We start from the raw sequence: 20,408 nt of genomic DNA on the forward strand, positions 1-20,408 counted from the left end.
CCTATTTTGTAACACAACTTCTGAGAGGGAGGTGAGGGACTTTTCCAAAGCAGTAATTGACTTGGCCATGGCTGTTAAATCTTATAGCTGGGTAGAGAATAACATTTAAGATCTACAGTGGTATTAGAGGATAATTTAGACAGTATTACTACCCCTTCATAATAGGGCGGCCTGGAGGTCAAGCATAGCCAGCAATTTTGGGTCCTGTTAGGACTAGTGGCATTGAGAGCGAAAAAGGCTCCTTGGATCAAATCAAAAAGACGATCTCCAGTTCCAGGGTGTATGGGCCCAGGGGCACAATCAAAGGTTTGATAGCCCACAGTTATTGTTTGACCGCTGGGGGAAGATATTACTGCTGGGGCTATAGGCTGTTTGGGTCCAGATGGGGCCTTTTGATCTCCGAGCACCTGATTGGGTCCTATTAAACTTCCAGTAGGCTGTTCTGTGGTCAATTTAAGCCGAAAAAGCAGGCCAGGATTGTACTGTCCGGGGGTGTAAATACGCAGCCCCCAGAGATATTTTTAAGTCCAATCTGGCTGCTGTTTTCCATTGGAAGTAAACTGAATAGTAATATCTGATTCTCCCTCTATTGTTTGCCAGAAATGGGTAACATCATTTTGCCAGACATCATTGGTGTGTAAGCCTCTAGGATTAACACTTAGACTAAGGGAATGAATGAATGGAGCACACACTGGGCATAAGAAAACAATTTGTAGAGTCTGATCACGTGAGCACCCCGCACGGAAGCGTAAGGATTGTGCATTTAGATGGAATTTAGCATGGAGCTAAAGAGCTGATCCGTTTGTAATTGTTCCATGATAGTAAATTGTCTGCCAATATAAGGGGCTGCTTCAATAACTGAGGCTAAATTAGCAACATAGAGACTATCAGTATACACATTAAGTGGAATGGAATTGTATAATTTAAGGGCCATAATTAGAGCCTCAACTTCTGATATTTGGGCAGACAGTCTAGGAACAGGGTGTCGAATTACTTGAGATCCATCAAAAACAACAGCAAACCCCCCTCTTGCTCCGTCTGTATAAACAGTCTGAGCTCCCGGGATAGATTCCCCTTTAATAATTTTAGGAGAAATAATAGGACATTTTTTAAGGTCTTCTAGAAGTTTATGTCGGGGAGAGTGATTATCAATTTGACCTTTGAAATTACAAGGGAAGAGACACCAAAGATCATGTTCTTATCATATCCTGGGTATAAGGTTGAATGAGAATGTCAAAAGTCTTTCCAAACAGTGCATCACCCAAATATTTGGCCTTCCAGATCAGATTCATCACCAGTTCATAAAAGGGAGTTATTACCCGAGAGTTAGAAGCAGGTAAATGGACCCAATAGATGGGACCTATTTGTCAAAACACTGTAGTAGGAGTTAATTTTGATGGCAGGATTATAAATGATAGGGGCATAGAGTAGTTTATCTGGGTAACCTGCGTGTCTTGTAGGGCCTTCTCTATTAGTCTTAATGATTGTAGAGCCTCAGGTGTGGGATTCTCTTGTAGGGCCTTCTCTATCAGTCTTAATGATTGTAGAGCCTCAGGTGTGGGATTCCTGGCTGAGCTGGGGGAAGGGTCTCCTTGGAGGAGATCATACAGAGGCTTAAGTTCCTGGAAAGAGAGGAGTTGGCACTGTTGTCAAAGTTATAAACATACCTCTTAAGAGAGGGGGAAAGGGAGAAACCTTTAGCAACTTGACGTTTCTCCCAAGAATGATCCTGACAAGGCGTAAATGTTGGGGGGAAACCAAGATTAGGGGTACAGTAAGGAGAGGCCTTAAAATGAGTGGCATTATAAAGACTATTAGAAGAAGGAGGCACTGGGATTAGTACTTCGGAGATAATAGCCAAGGTAGTTATGTTTAAAGCAGAGCTATTTACGGGGGTTCCTGAGCCTGATTGTTCCCCTGAGGCTACTTAGCTCAATACAGCACTGAGAATGCTCCCTGAGACCTGACTGGACCGCAATGGGTCCTTCCAGTTAATCAAATTCTTGGTCTTAAGGCTAATACAATGAGCGTTCCCGAAGCCAAAACAAGAAACTCCTGTGAGATTAACTTGAGATTGATTAAAAATGCTTTCCACCTGAGTTAGTGTGAAGGCGGCATCCACTCCATGAGTGCGCACAGACTCTGCCAGGGTCTTCAATTTATCATCTTATGAGTTTAACATAGAAACCTGTGGAATCAAATTTTGTCTGAAAAAGATATCTTCCGTTAGCATTTACAGGTAGGCATTTTTAAAAATACAGTTTCTGAGTAGCTCCGGTAGAAATCTGAAACGCAACAGTACAGGTTAGTGGCTGGAAGGCGGGACTAGAAGTCCTGTCTGAGTGACTGTGGAAGAACCAATCGGTAGCCCCCAAGAGTGTGGGAGGTGGGACCAGGAAGCCGCTCTTCCGCCAGGCAGCCCATGGTTACCATGGTGATGCAAGCAACACGGAGTCCGTCGCTCACCCTCAGGGCAAAAGTTCCCCAAGATTTCCTAGCCGACCGCACCTTGCCTGATTTTGTTTGCATTTTTCCCCGCCTGGCCAAGCTCTTACTGTGGCAACAGCCTGCTCTGTTTCTGGACCATCCCCGCACACTCCGGCTTCCGGGCCGGGGCGGGCTCCTGTTCCCTTTTCCCGGCTGCAGTGGGCGTCCCTGGGCATAGATCCCAGGGTCATAATTAATCTGCTGCTGCGGCACCCATGGCACAGCAACAGAAGGAACACAGAAAACGAAAGACACAGACGACAAAAAAAGAACACAGAAAACAAAAGTGAAAGTACACATAGCAGCTGCAATAAAATATGAGGCCTACGGGGTCCCGCTCTCGGGGACGAGGAGTCCGCTCCGCTCAGGGACGAGGGGTCCGCTCAGGGACGAGGGGTCCGCTCACGGACGAGGGGTCCGCTCACGGACGAGGGGTCCGCTCAGGGACGAGGGGTCCGCTCACGGACGAGGGGTCCGCTCACGGACGAGGGGTCCGCTCACGGACGAGGGGTCCGCTCAGGGACGAGGGGTCCGCTCAGGGACGAGGGGTCCGCTCACGGACGAGGGGTCCACTCAGGGACGAGGGGTCCACTCACGGACGATCGGTGCACCACTCCTGTCGACTGAAAGTTCTGATTCTCCCGGGTCTCGGCACCATTTGTCGCGTCCCCCTTGCCCGCAAGGAAGACGCAACACCGGGAATCTTCTTCCAGTCGTTTATTCTGGTTCTCGAGATCTCTTACACTCTACTCTCTTCTTCATCTTCCTCTTCTTCATCTTCCTCTTCCCGAATGCTCCTACCAGCCTTAATAAAGCATCTCAAGCCCCAATGCGAAGCTGCCACGTGGAGCTTTCTCATAGGGTGTTAGAAAACCACGCACCAACTCTCCCAATTAAGGAGTTGTTTGTCACAAACCACAGTCGAGCCAGCGCCATCTTGTAATGGCGACCGCAGTTCGCAGAAACGGCTCACTACATTATACTGTCCTTTACTTTGCAGATCAGTTTAACTATGTACATTTTGAACTCTTTCTCTGGTGTTTCTTCCAGCATGGTATTGATGTAATTGGTTACTGGAGTATCTTGGTTTGTTTGGGGTAAATTTTTTTCTTGCTTTTTCATGTTGTTTATATGTCTACCCATGTATCAGAGTGGATCAGAGGCAGTAGAGTTTCCACTCTGTTGGACGTATAGTGTCCCTGAAGTTTTCCAGTATCTCACTGTTTAGGGGGAGACAAATAATCACAACAATGCAAACAATATGCAGCATTAAACCAAATAGTTCCTACTATGACATCTACAATGTTAATTATCACAATAAACAGAAATGATACGATCAGTTATTGCCTACTATATAGCAAGTTTGCAAAAGCATTTAGAATTTCAGATGATGGACAGGGAGAGACCAGAGTTTTTTAGGATGTGATAATTATGAGGGAGGAGGAGAGAAGACAGAGTAAAAGATAAAAGGAAGAGTGAAAGAGAGAACAATAGAGATTGTGTAATGGAAGAAGAGAGACAATCAAGGAAATAGGTAGGAGATTATAAACATTATATATATATATATATATACACACACACACACACACACACACACACACATATATATGTATATATGATAAATTAAAAATAAAAATAAAAGAGTACAAAACTAATATATACTAATCAAACATCCTAGGTCACACACACACACACAAAAAAAACGAATCCATGAAATATAACTGGCTTCAGAGATGCTAGAGATGAAGAAAAAGAAATATGAAAATGTATAAATGTCCATGTACCATCAAGGTCACAATTAAATGGAGAAAAATAATTAAAGAAAAAAATCTTAACAAAAAATTTAACAGTTCTTTCCATTGTTGAGAATGTTCAAAACATTCTCAGCTTCTCTTCTCAGCAGTTTTAGGTTGGGTTTTCTGGAGTGTGATGCTCCACCCTCTGGATTACTGAAGTGAGAGAGGTAATCCTGTAGATGGAATTCCAGGAGGCAAGTTTAGGTTTAGGTGGGCTGCAGGCTCTTTGCTGAATGCCAGTTGGTCTGGAGGTTTTAAATCAGCACACCTCTAGTGCCCAGCACTTGCTGGTCCATGCTAGAAGACTGTACCTCAGGGGAAATCCACTTGTGTGGTGGGGAGACAATTTTTAGTCCCCCATGTCACCCACAAACCCCACCTTTCCTGGTTTCAAGTTTAGAGAAACAATCTCTCCCACCAGTACCATTCCGAGTTCCAGGCTAGATATGTCTCTCCCAGCAGGTCCTGCAAGCAGTTGGATTGGAGATGGAGGGGGAGAGCCAGGTAGGTTTCCATGACCAGTTGTCTCCCATGTAAATCTTTCTCCCCGTTTGATTTTCTCCTGGTCACTTAAGCACACTGTGTTGTGCAGAATGTGTTTACTGGGCTTATATTTTGGGCCAGACTCAGGTTTGCCAAGGATGGGCTTCCTCAGCTGCTGGACCCCGCACCACAGCTGCAAAATGGGTTCCTTCCTTTGTCTTCTGCATGTCCTTTAGAGAGGTGGCAGCTTCTTTCTCTGCCCGTAGATATCACACAGTGTTTTTTTCAGGCTTATTGGGCTGTGCTCTTGATCTCTAAACACTCTGTATCCAGACACATCTTGGGCTTAAAAAATGCAAATTTCTCTAATTCCCTTATCCTTCTACTATGCTCACAGAGGGACCACCCTGGCAGGTGCTTCCGAGCCTCCAGCCAAGGCAGCAGCTATGCTGCTGGGGATTTTTTTCCTGTTTTATTATAGCCAACCTCCTCTGTCCCTGGTCTACTTTGAATGTCTAGTTTTAAGTTCTAGTAAAATCTCTCCATACAACCCCCTTGCTTTTTTTTTTTTTTGTTCTCTCACCTTGTAAAGAAGCTGCCTGTCTACTTTCTTGGTTTCATGCCTCGGAGCAGCCAGGAACAAGACCTCCTCTATTTTGCCATCTTGAAAAGCTCCAGAATAGGGTTTTAATGAGCCAGTTCCACAGAGTTGTGAAAGCCAGAGTCCAGGAGCTCCTGGGCTGGTCTAGGGGATGAGGAAAATGGTAGTCCTAAGCTTCTTGTGTTATCTAATGTAAGAAAAAAGGTATTAATAGCATCATTCTGAATGGTCTCAAGGCCTATGATGGCAAGACAATGATTATACAGGAGATTAAAGTTTTGTAGATTCTTTCAAGGTGCATGCCAGTTTGGGATACCCCTCATTATGTTAGGTACTCTCGAAATGTAGCTACAGTAAAGGGTAGAAGAGCATTTACCTGGAATTCTGGGGCTCACCCTTCATTTCTATTATGAAGTATAGTTAGTGAAGGAACTGTCATATCCAGAGTAATAGAATTCAAGACTCCCTCTTCATGCTTGATGGAGCAGTGGTATCCAGGTTTAGGGAAAGGGTTGTATTTATTTACACAATGTAAAAGCTTTTTTCTTTCCTGCCTGTCAGTGGACTTTACAAATACTGGTCTGTCATATTACCACTCAGTAAAATCGTCCAGCTATTCAAACACATTAGTTCTGTTTTTCCCCCTTGAACACATCATTTTTGGAGCTCTCCGTCATTCTTCTCCCGTCAGTACTGGTCTCCATCTCAACCTGCTGCAATAACTCTTGTCTTTTCACTACCTTTGATCTTTTCACCTGTATTGTCTACTTTGCTTCCTAGATCCCACATAGTTTCCTCTCTTTGGTTGTTTTGTATTTTCCTCCTCTCTTCCTTTATTTGCTGCAGTATATCATTTTCCAGTAGCTTCCCAAGAGTATGCATGGAAAAGAAATTTTAGCTGACCCTGCTGTTTGAAAAATCTCTGTTCTATCTTCATACTTAAATAACAGTTTGACTTCATATAGAATTGTACTTTAGAAATAATTTTTCCTTAGAATTACAGATGTTAGCACACTCAACCCATTGTTCCTGAATCTGGAATCTCAGCTTCCAGAAGGAGAGGAAGGGAGAAGGCCTTCTGGGGGCTTGGAAAAATCTGACCACAGACTTTAAATTAATGGTTCAAGTCTTAGGTCTTACTTTGTGTCTTATTCTGCAGTTCCTCTTCATAGAGTACAAATCTAACTACTTCTTATGGGAATCCTTTGCAGACCGCCTGAGAAGAGGGCTCTCAACTGTGTCAGTTAATCATTCCTCTGACAGCTTAACACTTAAGAGAAATTGGTTGAATTGTTCACCTACTGTTTTCTGTTCTCTTTATTCTTATTCTCTCCTTTCTTATTTCTTTAATTTCATTTTTCCTGGGATTTCAGGAGGAAAAGATAATAGATGAATGTTATCATTTCTTCAAGTTAAAAGAGACATTGGGAAACTTGTTGATAATTTGAGCCTAGAAAATAAAAGTTAGAATTTTTTACACCATTGATTTTATTTTATTTTTTTCCTTTTTAAGTGGTATTCTCTCCTGTTGCCCAGGCTGGGCTGGAACTCCTGGGCTCAAGTGATCCATCATCTTGTTTCAGCCTCCGAGTAGCTGGAAATATAGGCAGGTTTCATGGCATCAGCTCTTTCTTTTTGTTTTGTGTTTAACGTGAGATTGCTCCTTCATTTCCCCACTGTGTTAGGACAGAATTTTACATTGTCATCTGTTAAATGCAAGTTATACAAATTTTTGCCTAATATCAATCTTGTAGTATTTAGCAGAAACTGTAAAACTCTTTTAGTATCAACATGTAATTTCTCTTGGCACATACCCCAAGAGTGGGGGCAACAAGTGAAAAAGTAAAATTATATAAAGATTTTCATAGCATTAGTGATTTATAAAACAAAATAAATAGGCCAGATATTTTACAGCAAAATTATAGAAAAATAATTAAACAATTTTGGGGTAGGTAATGTAGCTCAGTGGTAGAGCACTTGCCTAGCATGCCCAAGGCCTGGATTTAGTCCCCAGCACTGCAAACAAAAACAAAAACTCAAGAATTCTGGCAATATAATAAAGTGTCCAAGTAAATACATAAATAGGTATTTCTTTATGTTAAGTAAAAAAAGGGGGGCTGTGGTTGTAGAAGTGGTAGAAGTGGTAGAAGGCTTGCCTAGTATATGTGAGGCACTGGGTTTGATCCTCAGCACCACATAAAAATAAATAAATAAAATTAAGATATTGTGTCCAACTAAAACATATATATGCCGCAGTCTGGCTGGGCACAATTCAGGAGCCACTTGTCAAAAGAAACAAACTTTATTTTTAGAACCACACACGCCAAACAAAACAGCTCCTCAGGAAAAACCTTCAGAGCCCAACTGCCACCACTGGCTTCCCACAAGCCTCTCAACCTCCCCCACTCCTCCTGCTCTTGAGGCCGATTGGCTGGGTCGCATGGGTGGAGCCAAAAAAGTCCCCCAATGAGCAGCTCCATGGTCTGAAAGGGCAGGGAAACAGCCCAATGAGCATCACCGAAAAGGAGCCAATCAGTTGGCAGCTAGAAGTTGCTGGGGCCGCTGCGCGCGCGCTTTCTCTCTCTCTCTCTCTCTCTCTCTCTCTCTCTCTCTCTCTCTCTCTATATATATATATATATATATATATATATATATATAATTTAATTAAAAAGAAGAATGCCAAATATATAAAACTCTGATTGGTGCTAGTCAATTTCATTGATAAAATTCAGAATTAATTCTAAAGCTGAGTATTTATTTAATAACTGTTTTGTAAAAAGTTTAGTAAGTAACATACTCTTATTATAAAATTTAAAATAACGCTGATCCCCAGCCCTAGCCACCATAAACCCAGTAGAAAATTGTAAAAAAAATCGGCCTGGGGTTGTGGCTTAGTGGTAGAACACTTGCCTTACGTGTCTGAGGCACTGGGTTAAATTCTCAGCACTACATATAAAATAAATGAATAAGACAAAGGTCCATCAACAACTTAAAAAATTAAAAAAGAAAACTGTAAAAAAATCAAAATCCCCTAAACTCCCCCAAAATTCATTCCTTAAAGGATGTCACTCAACAGTTTACTGTGAATTCTCTTATCACTTAATATATTTTTATTCCAGACACCTTACTGACTGTACTACATTTAAAAAAAAAAAAAGAGGAATATCATTGTCTTAGTCTTTTTGGGCTCCTGTTATAGATACATAAGGTATATGGCTTATAAACAACAGAAATTTATTTCTGCCAGTTCTGGGGACTGGGAAGTTTCTGGTGAGGCTTCATTTCTTAGTTCATGGATTGTGCATTCTTGCTCTGTCTTCACATGGTGGACTGGGCAAACAGGTTCCTTCCCAACTTAACCAGGGCATAATTTCATTCATTTGAACTCTGCCCCCTTACCTCCCACAGTCCCATCACTTTGGGAATTAGATGTCAGCATATGAATTTTGAGGACACAGACATTCAGTCCATAGCAATCACTGTATTTCGGTCAATTGTTTGATTAGAAAGAGTGTGATTGTTTCCGGGATGAAGTTATTATAAGCATGAACATTTATTTATTTATTTATTTATTTTTGTACCAGGGATTGAACCTAAGGGTGCTAAGCCACATCTCCAGACCTTTTTATTTTTTATTTTGAGATAGGGTCTTGCTAAGTTGCTTAGGGCCTCACTTAAGTTGCTGAGGCTGGCTTTGAATTTGTAATCCTCTTTCCTCAGCCTTCCAAGTTGCTGGGATTACAGGCCTACACCACCAAGCACCACTTGATTGTGTTTTTAAGTCAAACCAGCTGACACAATTCATAGACTCAGAACAAAGAAAAATGTACCTGGGGGCTGGGGCTATAGCTCAGTGGCAGAGTGCTTGCCTTGCATATGAGAGGTACTTGGTTCGATCCTCAGCACCACACACAAAAAAATACACAAATAAAATAAAGGCATGCTGTCCATCTACAATCACAAAAAAAAAAAAAGGATATTCTTTGAATAATTTAGTTTAATTGGTGCAGGGAAGAATATTAAGGTAATTCTATTGTATGCAGAGGCACTATTTTTAAAATATTTTAATATAGAAATAATTCCTTAGAGTCAACTTGAATTGGAAAGGCACTTCTTAAGGTCCTACATATGACTTGATAAAACACATCAGACTTGTGGGATATATGATAATTCATTATACTAAACTTTTTTTTTTTTTCTTGAAGGCTTCCAGACAGGCTGCAGGAATTCCAGGGATTACTCCAACTGAAGAAAAGTGAGTAATTATTTCTTTTGGAATAAACTTATTTTGGAGTAAACTTATTTTTGGAATAAACTTTTTGGAATCAACTTATTTTTGGTATCAAAAGTAAACCAGGGGGCTGGGGTTGTACCTCAGTGGTAGAGTGCTTGCCTCACACGCGTGAGGCCCTGGGTTTAAACCTCAGCACCACATATAAATAAATAAATAAAAATAAAGATATTGTGTCCACCTACAACTAAAAAAATAAAAAAAAAAAAAAAAGTAAACCAGGGACTGAGGTTGAGGCTCAGTGGTAGGACATTTGCCTTGAATGCCTGAGGCACTAGGTTCGATTCTTAGCACCACATTAAAAAAAAAAAAGATAAATAAAGATATTGTGTTCATCTATAACTAAAAATATATATAGTAAAAAGTAAACCATATTTTTGGATTATTCATCTTATTCGCTTCCTTTATTTGCTTTAACTTTAACTGTGGACATAGAACTAAACTTTGTTAAGAGCTGAAAGGAGGACTTTGTAAATCAGAAACATTAATTGCTTTCACTATTCCTTGCCAGAAAAAGCAGACAATAGAAGGACAAGATAGAAGGAAAAAGAAAATAATTGCCATAATTGATCTGATTTCATCAGCCTATTATGATGTCCACTGCTATCTCAGGACGAGGTGCTATAGTAGTTGGATAGTTCTCCAGAATGTGTCACATGTTCATTGTGTGACATTCTGATTTGCATTGAAGAGTAATTTCCATACAAATCCATGTCTAAATATACCTATAGAAATATAACAAAAGGGCAAATGTAATTGAGTTTTGGATTTTGCAGTAATTTGAATTTCACAATCATAACCTCATCTGTTTATGTAGGTAATTCAGAATCAAGTATGGTTTTTCTGATTTTTTTCCAAGTTAAATTGATGGATGACTTTGTTAAATTTTACTCTTTTATCAGAGATGGTAATCTTCCAGATATAGTGAACAATGGAAGTTTGCACGAGTTCCTGGTTGGTTTGCATGAGAGATATGGGCCTGTGGTTTCTTTCTGGTTTGGCAGGCGTCTTGTGGTTAGTTTGGGCACTGTGGATGTACTGAAGCAGCATATCAACCCCAATAAGACATGTAAGTTAAATGTCTATTAGTTGATCCTTATCTTTTAAGAATAAATGTTTATGAAGAAGTATACATTATTCTTAGGTAGGATTAGCTAATATTTAGTGAATGTTTTATACTGTGTACTAGTCATTGTGCTGAAATCTTTATTACACACTTAAAACTCAGTATTGTAAAAGTGTATTTTTTCTTTTATAGATTACACAATAAAATGTAAATTATTGTAGGATCTTTTGATGGTTCAGAAAATAATAAAAAGTTTCTGCACAGCAAAAAAAATAATTAAGAATGTGAAGAGAAAACCTACAGAATGGGAGAAAATCTTTGCTGGCTACTCTTTTGATTGAGGATTAAAATCCAGAATATGTAAAGAACTCAAAAAGTGTAATATCAAAAAAGCATACAACCCAATGAATAAATGTATAAATGAACTAAACCAGACATTCTTAAAAGAAGAAATACAGATGGCCAATAAATATATGAGAAAATGTTCATCATCATTAGCAATTAGAGAAATGCAAAACTACACTGAGATTTCATCTCACGCCAGTTAGAATGGCACTCATCAAGAACATGAACAATAAGAAATGCTAGTGAGGATGTGGAGAAAAAGAACTTTTACATTGTTGGTGGGATTGTAAATTAGCACAACCACTATGAAATCAGTATGGAGGTTCCTCAAAAGACTAGGAATGGAACCACCGTATGATTCAGCAATACCACTCCTTGATACTTATCCTAAAAAATTTGAGTCAGCATACTGTAGCAACATATACATACAGATGTTTATAGCAGTACAGTTTACCAGCCTAAGGTGTTCATCAGTGGATGAATGAATAAAGAAAATGTGGTGTATCTACACAATAGCATAAAGAAGAATGAAATTATGTCATTTGCTTGAAAATAGATGGAACTTGAGAACATTAAGTGAAATAAGCCAGAATCAGAAAGTCAAGGGTCACATATTTCTCTCATATGTGCAGGCTAGGGAGGACAAAAGAAAAAGAAAGGTTGTGAGGGATCTTATGAAAGTAGAAGGGAGATTAGTGGAGTAGAGGAAAAGGACCGGGGGGGGGGGGGGGGGGCGGGGAGGAGGTGAAGGAAAGGGAAAATACCATGGAATGATATTGGCCAAATTATTATGTACATGTACAAATATATAACAGGCCCATGATTGTGTACAATTATAATGTACCAATAAAAATGTGGAAAAAATAATTCCAGATTAAATGCTTTATACTGGAGTGGGGAGTTCCTGGGTGCATCTGGAAGTGTAAAATGTACATAAGCAGCCAGGATAAATCTAAAAAAGATATTAATAAAGAAAAACTTTGTACCATCAGATAATATAGTATATAGTAAAGCTATATTAATTTAAAGAATCTTGTTCTGTGATAGGATTAGACAGATTGGTGGGGTAGAGGAGGTAATTCATAAGCAAATAAGACAAATCAAATACAAAGGATAAAGGTAGCATTTTGTAACAAAAAATAACGGGTCATAAATGTTTTTGGGAATCTGATTAGCTAGTTGACTCTTGAACTGTTCACATTTTGGAAAGATTGTTAAAGAAGTGTGAAAAAAATTGTTGTACTCTGCGCTGTCATCCCTTGCTTCCCTATTTCTTTCTTTCTTTATTTTATTTTTTTGCTAGACATATTTGTTGGGTTTTTATTTTGAGGTGATTATTTTTATTTAGATATAATCTCTCTGTTTCAGTGGACCCTTTTGAAACCATGCTAAAGTCATTATTGAAATACCAATCTGACAATGGGAGTGGAAGTGAAAACCACCTGAGGAAAAAATTGTATGAAAATAGTGTGACTAAGTCTCTGCAGAGTAATTTTGCTCTCCTCCTGAAGGTAAGGTGCTCTGTAGTTTGGTCTGATGTTCTGCATTGTAGAGAATATTTTTAAACTGTTGGTGTGCCCTGACTTTGCCACTCTTTTTTCACCTGTTTTTCTAAGCTGATTTTTATTCTCCTGAAATTTTAAAACAAAACCAACAAAAGAACACATGCCCACAAAAAACCCCACAAAACAAACATCTGAACATCTAGACTCAGTGTGTAAGTCAGAGTGATGGGAACAGAGAGACTATATGAGGTTTTATCCATTTTTCCATTGTTTTTAGGCCAGCTTCTAAAGCCAGTGTTTGCTAAAATATGATCTGAAATCACTTAAAACAATCCCTTAAAAAAAGAAAGAAAGAATTTATGGCATTTGCCAGTAAATGGATAGAAATGGAGAATATATTGATAAATGAAATTAGTCAAACTCAAAGGTCAAATGTTTTCTCTCATATGTGGAAGCTAAAGTAAAATAAAGAAAAGGGGGAGGGAAGTGTAGGATAACATAAAGAACCAATCAAATATAAATTAATAGACAAGTGAAAGGAAGTCTAATAGAGTAGAGGAAGGAGAATGGGAGAGGGGAAGAGAACAGAAGGGAAAGGGGGAGACCATGAACTGAAATAGATTTCCATGTGTGAACGAGTTTATTGGGATGAACCCAACTACTGTGTATAACTATTAAGCTCCAATAAAAATATACATATTAAAAGACAAAAAAAAGTTCCTCAATAAAAACGCAGATTACTGGGTTTCTACTTAAAGATGCTGAATCCCTGAGAGAGGGGGCTGACCATTTAGAAGAAGTTCCAAAGTCTCAGAACCAGAATAATAATCCATAGCATTTTACTTTTGTCACTCAAGATCTTTCTGAGCAGTGTGTTATCTGACATTTCTCTGAATTTCCACAGGACTCTTCCAAACCTTAACCCTTATTTTAGTCCTGCCAGTCATACCCAACCCCTTGCTTGCCATAGATTTCTTGCTTTACTGAGATAAGAGCCCCTAATATGTGGACTCCTTCAATGTCCTATTCCCACCAATAGACTTTAGTCATCTCAGTCCTTTTTTTGTTTGTGGTGCTGGGGATTGAACCCAGGACCTTGTGCATGTGAGGCAGGCACTCTACCAACTGAGCTCTACCCCCAGCCTATTTCAGTCCTTTGTTCCATCTGATCTTCAACCATAAGAAATCTTCCTCTCCCCCCAGTGCTAGGGATTGAATCCTGAGCCTTACATATGCCAGGCAAGCACTTTACCACTAATCTGTGCCCTCAACTCACAGAATCCCTTTTCTTTTCCAAAGCTAACCCATCCATCTATGCCTTCTTTAATGAATATAATTTATAAAAGTATTGTTTGGTTACTGTAGTAAACATGGAAAATCTAACATAAAGAAGTTACCCATGGGGCTGGGGTTGTGGCTTAGCAGTAGAGCACTCACCTCGCATGTCCAAGACCCTGTGTTCAATCCTCAGCACCACATAAAAATCAATAAAGGTATTGTATCCAACTACAACTAAAAAATAAATATTAGAAAAAGAAGTTACCCATAATTTCACTATATCACAATATATTAATATTAATATATTATTGAGATCATACTATATACACAATTTTACATATTTTTTACTTCAAAACATACAATAAGTATTTTTTCATTTCATTAACATTTTTCCAAAATAACTTTAAAATTTTTTTTATTATAGTTATTTTATAAAGTATGGTAAATTTTAGATGAATCCAAAGGAAAAAATAGCATTTTTAATGCTATTCATCATCCAGTAATAACCATGTTTAACATTTTTTGAATACTTTATAATGTTCCAGTGTTTTCTTTGCACAATAGAATTTTAGTGTAATCAGCATAATACTGTATGAATAAACTCTGCATTTTAAATTTACAATTGTATTATAAATTTTTTATGATAGTCTTATTTGAAAATCACATTTGAGAAAAATCTCTAATAATAATTTGACCTCCTTATTATCTTCAAATTGGTCTAGTCTTCATCAGCACTGCTACTGCTGTAGCTTAAATTTTCATAATTTGTTTTTAACCTGAATTGGTTGTTCCTCTCCTTTCTTTGTGGCTCCCTCTCCCCATCTGTTTTCCATCCTCTGCAGGGGTTCTTCTTTTTTTTTTTTTTTTTTTTTTTTAGATGTTGATAGACACAATACCTTTATTTATTTTTATGTGGTGCTGAAGATTGACCCCAGTGCCTCACACTTGCTAGGCAAGTGCTCTACCACTGAGTTAACAATCCCAGCCCTCTGCAGAGGTTCTTTTTATGACATAAACTCCTGGTGATTTAGTGAAACCTTTGGACTTCACTCAGAATAATTTTTTCTCCCTGCCCCGCTCCCCGTGCTGAGCATGGAACCCAGGGCCTTTTAGTATGCTGGGCAAATGCTCCACAATTGAGTTGCATCCTCAGCCCTGAGAATAACATTTTAAAATAATTAGCTACAAAGGAAACCAATGCAGTCATCAAAGTGTTATTTTTTTAAATACTTGTGATCTTATAATATACATACATCTTTATTAATATATTAAATAACATGTAAGTGCTTCCAAAAACTTCTGTGACTTTAAAGTAGTATGTTCTGAGGGATACAACCATGAATTTGAGATTTTTATAATAACTATAATACAATGTTTAAGTATTTTGAGATTTGTATTGGTTAAAAAATAAAAGGGCTTATAATCATAATTGAGAAAAAGATAAATTTTACGTAAAAGATTAGAGAAAAATAAATTTTCCTCTCATCTAAGTTCGTGGACCCATGGATTCTATGTACAGACCCTTTGGAAGCTGTAGATTCTAGGTCTAGAACCCTTTAGATAGAAACATTCAAAATACACCTCCTACTATTCCCTTCACAAAAATCTTCAGTTTTCTCTGTGTTCTTGGGAAAAACTCCAGAGTTTTTAATGTAGTTTTGGAGAGTATGTATAGTTTGCATGCCTACCTTTCCAGCCCCGATTCCTGATCCTCTTTTGTGTGTATACTCTAGCCCTACTTGCCTTTTATTTCTTCAGACATATCTTTTTCTCTTTTTCAGGGCCTCTGTATATGCTGTTTCCATGGCCTGGAATGTCTCCCTAATCATCCACACATCTAGTTAATGCATGTGCATTCTTCAGGGCCTAGTTAATTTATTTACTTATTTTTGGTACTAGGGATTGAACCCAGGTGCACTTTACCACTAAGCTACATCCTGTCCCTTTTTCCATTTTTTATTTTGAGACATTGTCTCAAAATAACAGTAAGTTGCTGAGGCCAGCCTCAAACTTGGGATACTCCTGCCTTAGCCTCCTGAGTCTCGGGGATTACTGTGCCCAGCCAGGTCCTACTTTATTTTTTTTTCTTATTATTATTTTTAATATTTATTTTTTAGCTTTAATGGACACAATATCTTTATTTTATTACTATGTGTTGCTGAGGATTGAACCCAGTGCCTCATACGTGCTAGATGAGCATTCTACTCCTGAGCCACAGCCCCAGCCCCCAGGTTCTGCCTTAAATGTCACTTTCCCAAAGAAGCTGTCTCTGATCATCCCACCATCCCTTTTCAGGTGCTATCGTGACACACTGCCTTTCTTTCACATCATTTTTCCCAGTTAGTATTGTGTGTGTATGAGAGGTGGGCTCAGAATTTAACCCAGGGCCTTATGCATGTCCAGCAAGTGCTCTACCACTGGGAAACATTCCCAGTCTGATTTGTAATTCTTTTAGTGTATCACTGAAGTTTGTGTTTCTTGAAAGCGGGGACTATTCTGATTACTACTATATATTTGACTTTTGGTGTAGAGCAGGCTCTTAGTAAATGTCTATTAAATCACTGACTAAACACTGGTCACTTTAAAGTTCCTCAGTTCTTTAACTAACTCTTCTTTTAACTTCCATGGGTCTATTCTCTTATTTTCTTCTCTGAAACATTTTTCCAAACCCTCCCTGGCTAACTCTACTCAAACCTCCAGTGTAGTTAAGTATATTCTCCCTGTGTACCCTCTCTAAACTTCCATAACAACCTGGGTATACTAACATAGCAAGAGTAATCAATTTTCTCCTCTTTCTCTCCCATCTTAGATTATTTTTCTTCCATTTTCCTAATATTATACTTGAAACAAAGCTTTTTATTGTTGTATATTTATGTAGCTTTTTGGAAAGATAGCATTATAGTATAGTGAAAGACTGTTAAGCCTGGGCATCAGGTAGCAGAGGCTTTGCGCCTTGCTGTTATTTGGTATCTGCATGATCTTTATGCATACTTGACCCTTGTTTTTGTTTCTCCTCTCCAAATTGGGACCAAGAAAATCCACATTACAAATCGTGGTGGGTATTCTATGAGATAATCATGTACAACACCTAACAATAGGTCCTAGGACCTAGTAACCACTCAATACCTTTCCTTGCCTTTTGTGTGACAAGTAGTTTTTCCTGTCGTGTATTTGCTGGCTGCCTCTCCTCCACAGTCTTCTGTTCTATGAACATTTCTCCTTGCTTATATTTTTTCTGATCCTCTGAAATGACACCTCTTTATCAAAGTTTCTAACTCAGATAGTGTGTTTTCCTCTTTCATGCAGAATTGTTAGTGTCTCATTTGGAGGGTTATATTGAAGTTTGTGTTCTATAGAGATTGAACCTACATTTACTCAAAAATGTACAAACACACCCAACTCATTTTCACATTATATAGATTAGTAAGTTTTTCAGTATTGGAAAATTTTGAAGAAGCAAAAACAGAGAGACTGGCATAATGACCATTCATGTGCTCATCACCAAACTTTAATAGTTATTAATTTTCATTCAGTGTTACTTTATACCCATACTTATCCTGTCTTCTTTAGGTTATATTAAATCAAATCTGACATAATACCAATGCAGACATGATATTTAAAGGCCTTAGCAATATTTAGCAGGTAGTAGACACATGATGAGTTTCCATTTCTTTTCTTTCTACTCTTCTATAACTTTGTTTATTCCTCCTAAAAATGTTCTGCCTGTACAGTATAAGCAGTTTGGTAGCTTTAAAAATAAAACAAAAAAACTAGTAATTCTTAAAAGGACACCTATATTGACTCTTTATGCTATCAGCTTTCCAATATTACATTTGGTTAACGTTTAATGCCATCTTTTCCCTTATTGGAGTTCTATTCGAAACTCAAACATTTTCCATTTAAGACTTGAGGCTGGCTTTCTGACTGCACTGTAAGTATGAATTAAAATGTTGGTTCCTCTCTGCAGTTTTGCATCTAAGAGCACACGGGACAAGACCTTTAACTATGGCTTACTGCTGATTATTTTGAATCCCTTTGAGTTCGCAATTTGTAACTGGTGGCCTGTATTCTCAGGGCTTTCAAGACACTTATATATCCAGATTTCCAGGCCTCCTTGTTATCATTGCTGTTTTGTATCCCGGGGTGTTATATCAGCTGTGCTCACCTGTGGAGTTCTCCCAGTCTCTCAGGCTACCTGCTTTGATTGCCACAACTGTTGCTGTCACTGTTCACTGACCTCCCCAAAAGCAGTTATGGCACCTCTTTCTGAGCATCCACCAATTAGAATCTTCTTTTTTATTCCATCTGAACACATAATAGTTGTCAGTAAGAAATACTTTTGTGTGCAGGTCTCCAGGGAATTTTGTTCACTTTGCTTTGCTTTTCTTTCAGGGATGGAAGCACCTTTTTTTTTTTTTTTCAATAATTATTGTTAAAAGCCTTAATGATTCTGTCTTCTATGCTTCAAAATATATAATTCTCAATTTCTGTATCTTTTATGACAGCCTCCATTTTTAAAATTTTCTCTTTTGTTTATATTCTATCCTTTTCTTCTCTCAAGCAAAGACAAATCCAGGTGGAAAATTAGTTCCCAATTTTCACATTTCCTGCCATTATGTTTTCAGGGTTTGGCTCATAGACTGGATCTGTATGTGAGAAATCTGTCTGATAGGTTTATGTTGTCAACTCTATCGCACAGCCAGGTACTAAGTTAGGAATTAGTCAGAAATAGCAATTAAATAATTAATCAGCAAGTAGTAAGAAGTGCTGCTGTCAGAGCATCTTTCTTCTCCCCACCAATGATTTCTTTCTTTCTTTTTGTACCAGGGATTGAAGCCAGTGGTGCTTAACCACTGAGCCACATCTCTAGTCCTTTTTTATATTCTATTTAGAGACAGTAGCTCACTGAATTGCTTTAGTACCTCACTAAGTTGCTGAGACTGACTTTGGACTCATATTCCTCCTGCCTCAGCCTCCTTAGTTGCTGGAATTATAGGCATTCGTCACAGCATCCAGCTCACCAATGGTTTCTTTTCTTTTTTTTAAATTTTTAGTCATTGATGGACCTTTATTTTATTTATTTGTTTATATGTGGTACTGAGAATTGAACCAGTGCCTCACACATGCTAGGCAAGCACTCTACCACTGAGCCACAACCCCAGCCCACCAATGGTTTCTTTAAGACCAGGTAGAACAGCACCACTTACCAGAATTATTACCTTAAAATAAGTTGTTATGTTTTATATTGCCACAGTAAACCTTTTTGGCTTTTTTTCTCCTTTTTTTGTTTAGATGTGAATTCTGCATTTAGACTAAATCTTCTAATGATTAATCCACTCATCTCTGTCCTGTGAATTCTGATTCCTTCCTGTCCTGCCCATCTTTGCTTCAAGGCTGTGTATAAACCTCCACTTTAATTCTGTGAGTGTAATTTCTCTTTCTGTGCTTTAATCCTATATATTCCTGTGATTTCTGGGCCATATTCTGATTAAACAAGTATTTCTGGAATTTAGAATTTATAGCTATTATCTAGAATATGCTTAATTGATAGCTTAGTAATATTAATAGACAAAATTCTTGAATTAATTGATTTAATAGCTTGCATTAACTCATTTAATCCTCACAAGAACTTTATAGGTAGGTATTGTTGTTTCCCTCTTTTTACAGATGAAGAAAATGAAGCACAGAATATTTAAGTAGCTTGTCCAAGGTCGTATAGCTAATAAAAAAAAGTAGTAGGATTAGGATTTGATCCCAGTCACTTGACTCTAGAGCTTTATACTTATCCACAAGGCTGATAGGCCAGTTCTACTCCCCTAGGATATATTTTGTTTGGTTGGTTTTTCTTTCTTTAAATTTTCTTTAGTCTTGCAGTTAATAATATCCTAATGTAAGGTGGAATTAAAAATCACCTGATTTGCCTTGCTGGGCGTGTAGCTCAATGGTAGAGCAATTGTCTAGCATGTTTGAAGCTCCAGGTTTGATCCCAGGAAAAAACACACACACACACACACACACACACACACGCACACGCACACAATCACATCTCTGAAATTCTATTAATTTCACAATAATTACTAAATAAATTTATAACCACTTTAAAAATATTTTTTTTTAGTTGAAGATGGACGCAATACCTTTATTTTATTTATTTGTTTATTTATTTATTTATTTATGTGGTGTTGAGGTTTGAACCCAGTGCCTTACAGTACTAGGCAAGTGCTCTACCACTGATCTACAGCTCCCACATGCTAATAAACACTTTTTTTAAAAAAAGGAAATTTGTATTTTTCTGAAAGATTATGTATATATGCTAAAATCTTATCTATTAAATTATAAACCTGCCTCCAAGTAGAAATTCATTTTAAGCTTTATTTTTTTGTCATATAATATTATGTTAGTTAAAATTAACACAAATTTTTAAAATGTTTTAGTCTTGTAATGTTGCCAGACTGGTTTCCAGTTCTGGAGCTTAGGAGATCCTCCTGCTTCAGCCACCACATGCACCACCATGCCCCATTTAGCTATTGATTAATTAATTTATTTATTTTCAATA

At 38.1% G+C, this 20,408-nt stretch overlaps 1 protein-coding gene across 2 annotated transcripts in view; it reads left to right on the top strand.

Moving 5' to 3' along the window:
- Window positions 1-20,408, top strand: part of CYP20A1 (cytochrome P450 family 20 subfamily A member 1) — a 69,537-nt gene that overhangs the window by 18,868 nt on the left and 30,261 nt on the right. The window contains exons 2-4 of one of the 2 annotated variants that reach the window (XM_081260437.1): window positions 9,573-9,622; window positions 10,561-10,727; window positions 12,438-12,580. In XM_081260437.1, the coding sequence (XP_081116563.1) occupies window positions 9,573-9,622; window positions 10,561-10,727; window positions 12,438-12,580 (360 nt within the window). Of the gene's footprint in view, window positions 1-9,572; window positions 9,623-10,560; window positions 10,728-12,437; window positions 12,581-19,142; window positions 19,274-20,408 lie in introns of those variants that run through there. The other variant, XM_081260438.1, reaches the window with a different exon arrangement.

This window comes from Spermophilus citellus (genome assembly GCF_964194105.1).
Source record: "Spermophilus citellus genome assembly, chromosome: 11".
NCBI classification, from domain to species: Eukaryota; Metazoa; Chordata; class Mammalia; order Rodentia; family Sciuridae; genus Spermophilus; species Spermophilus citellus.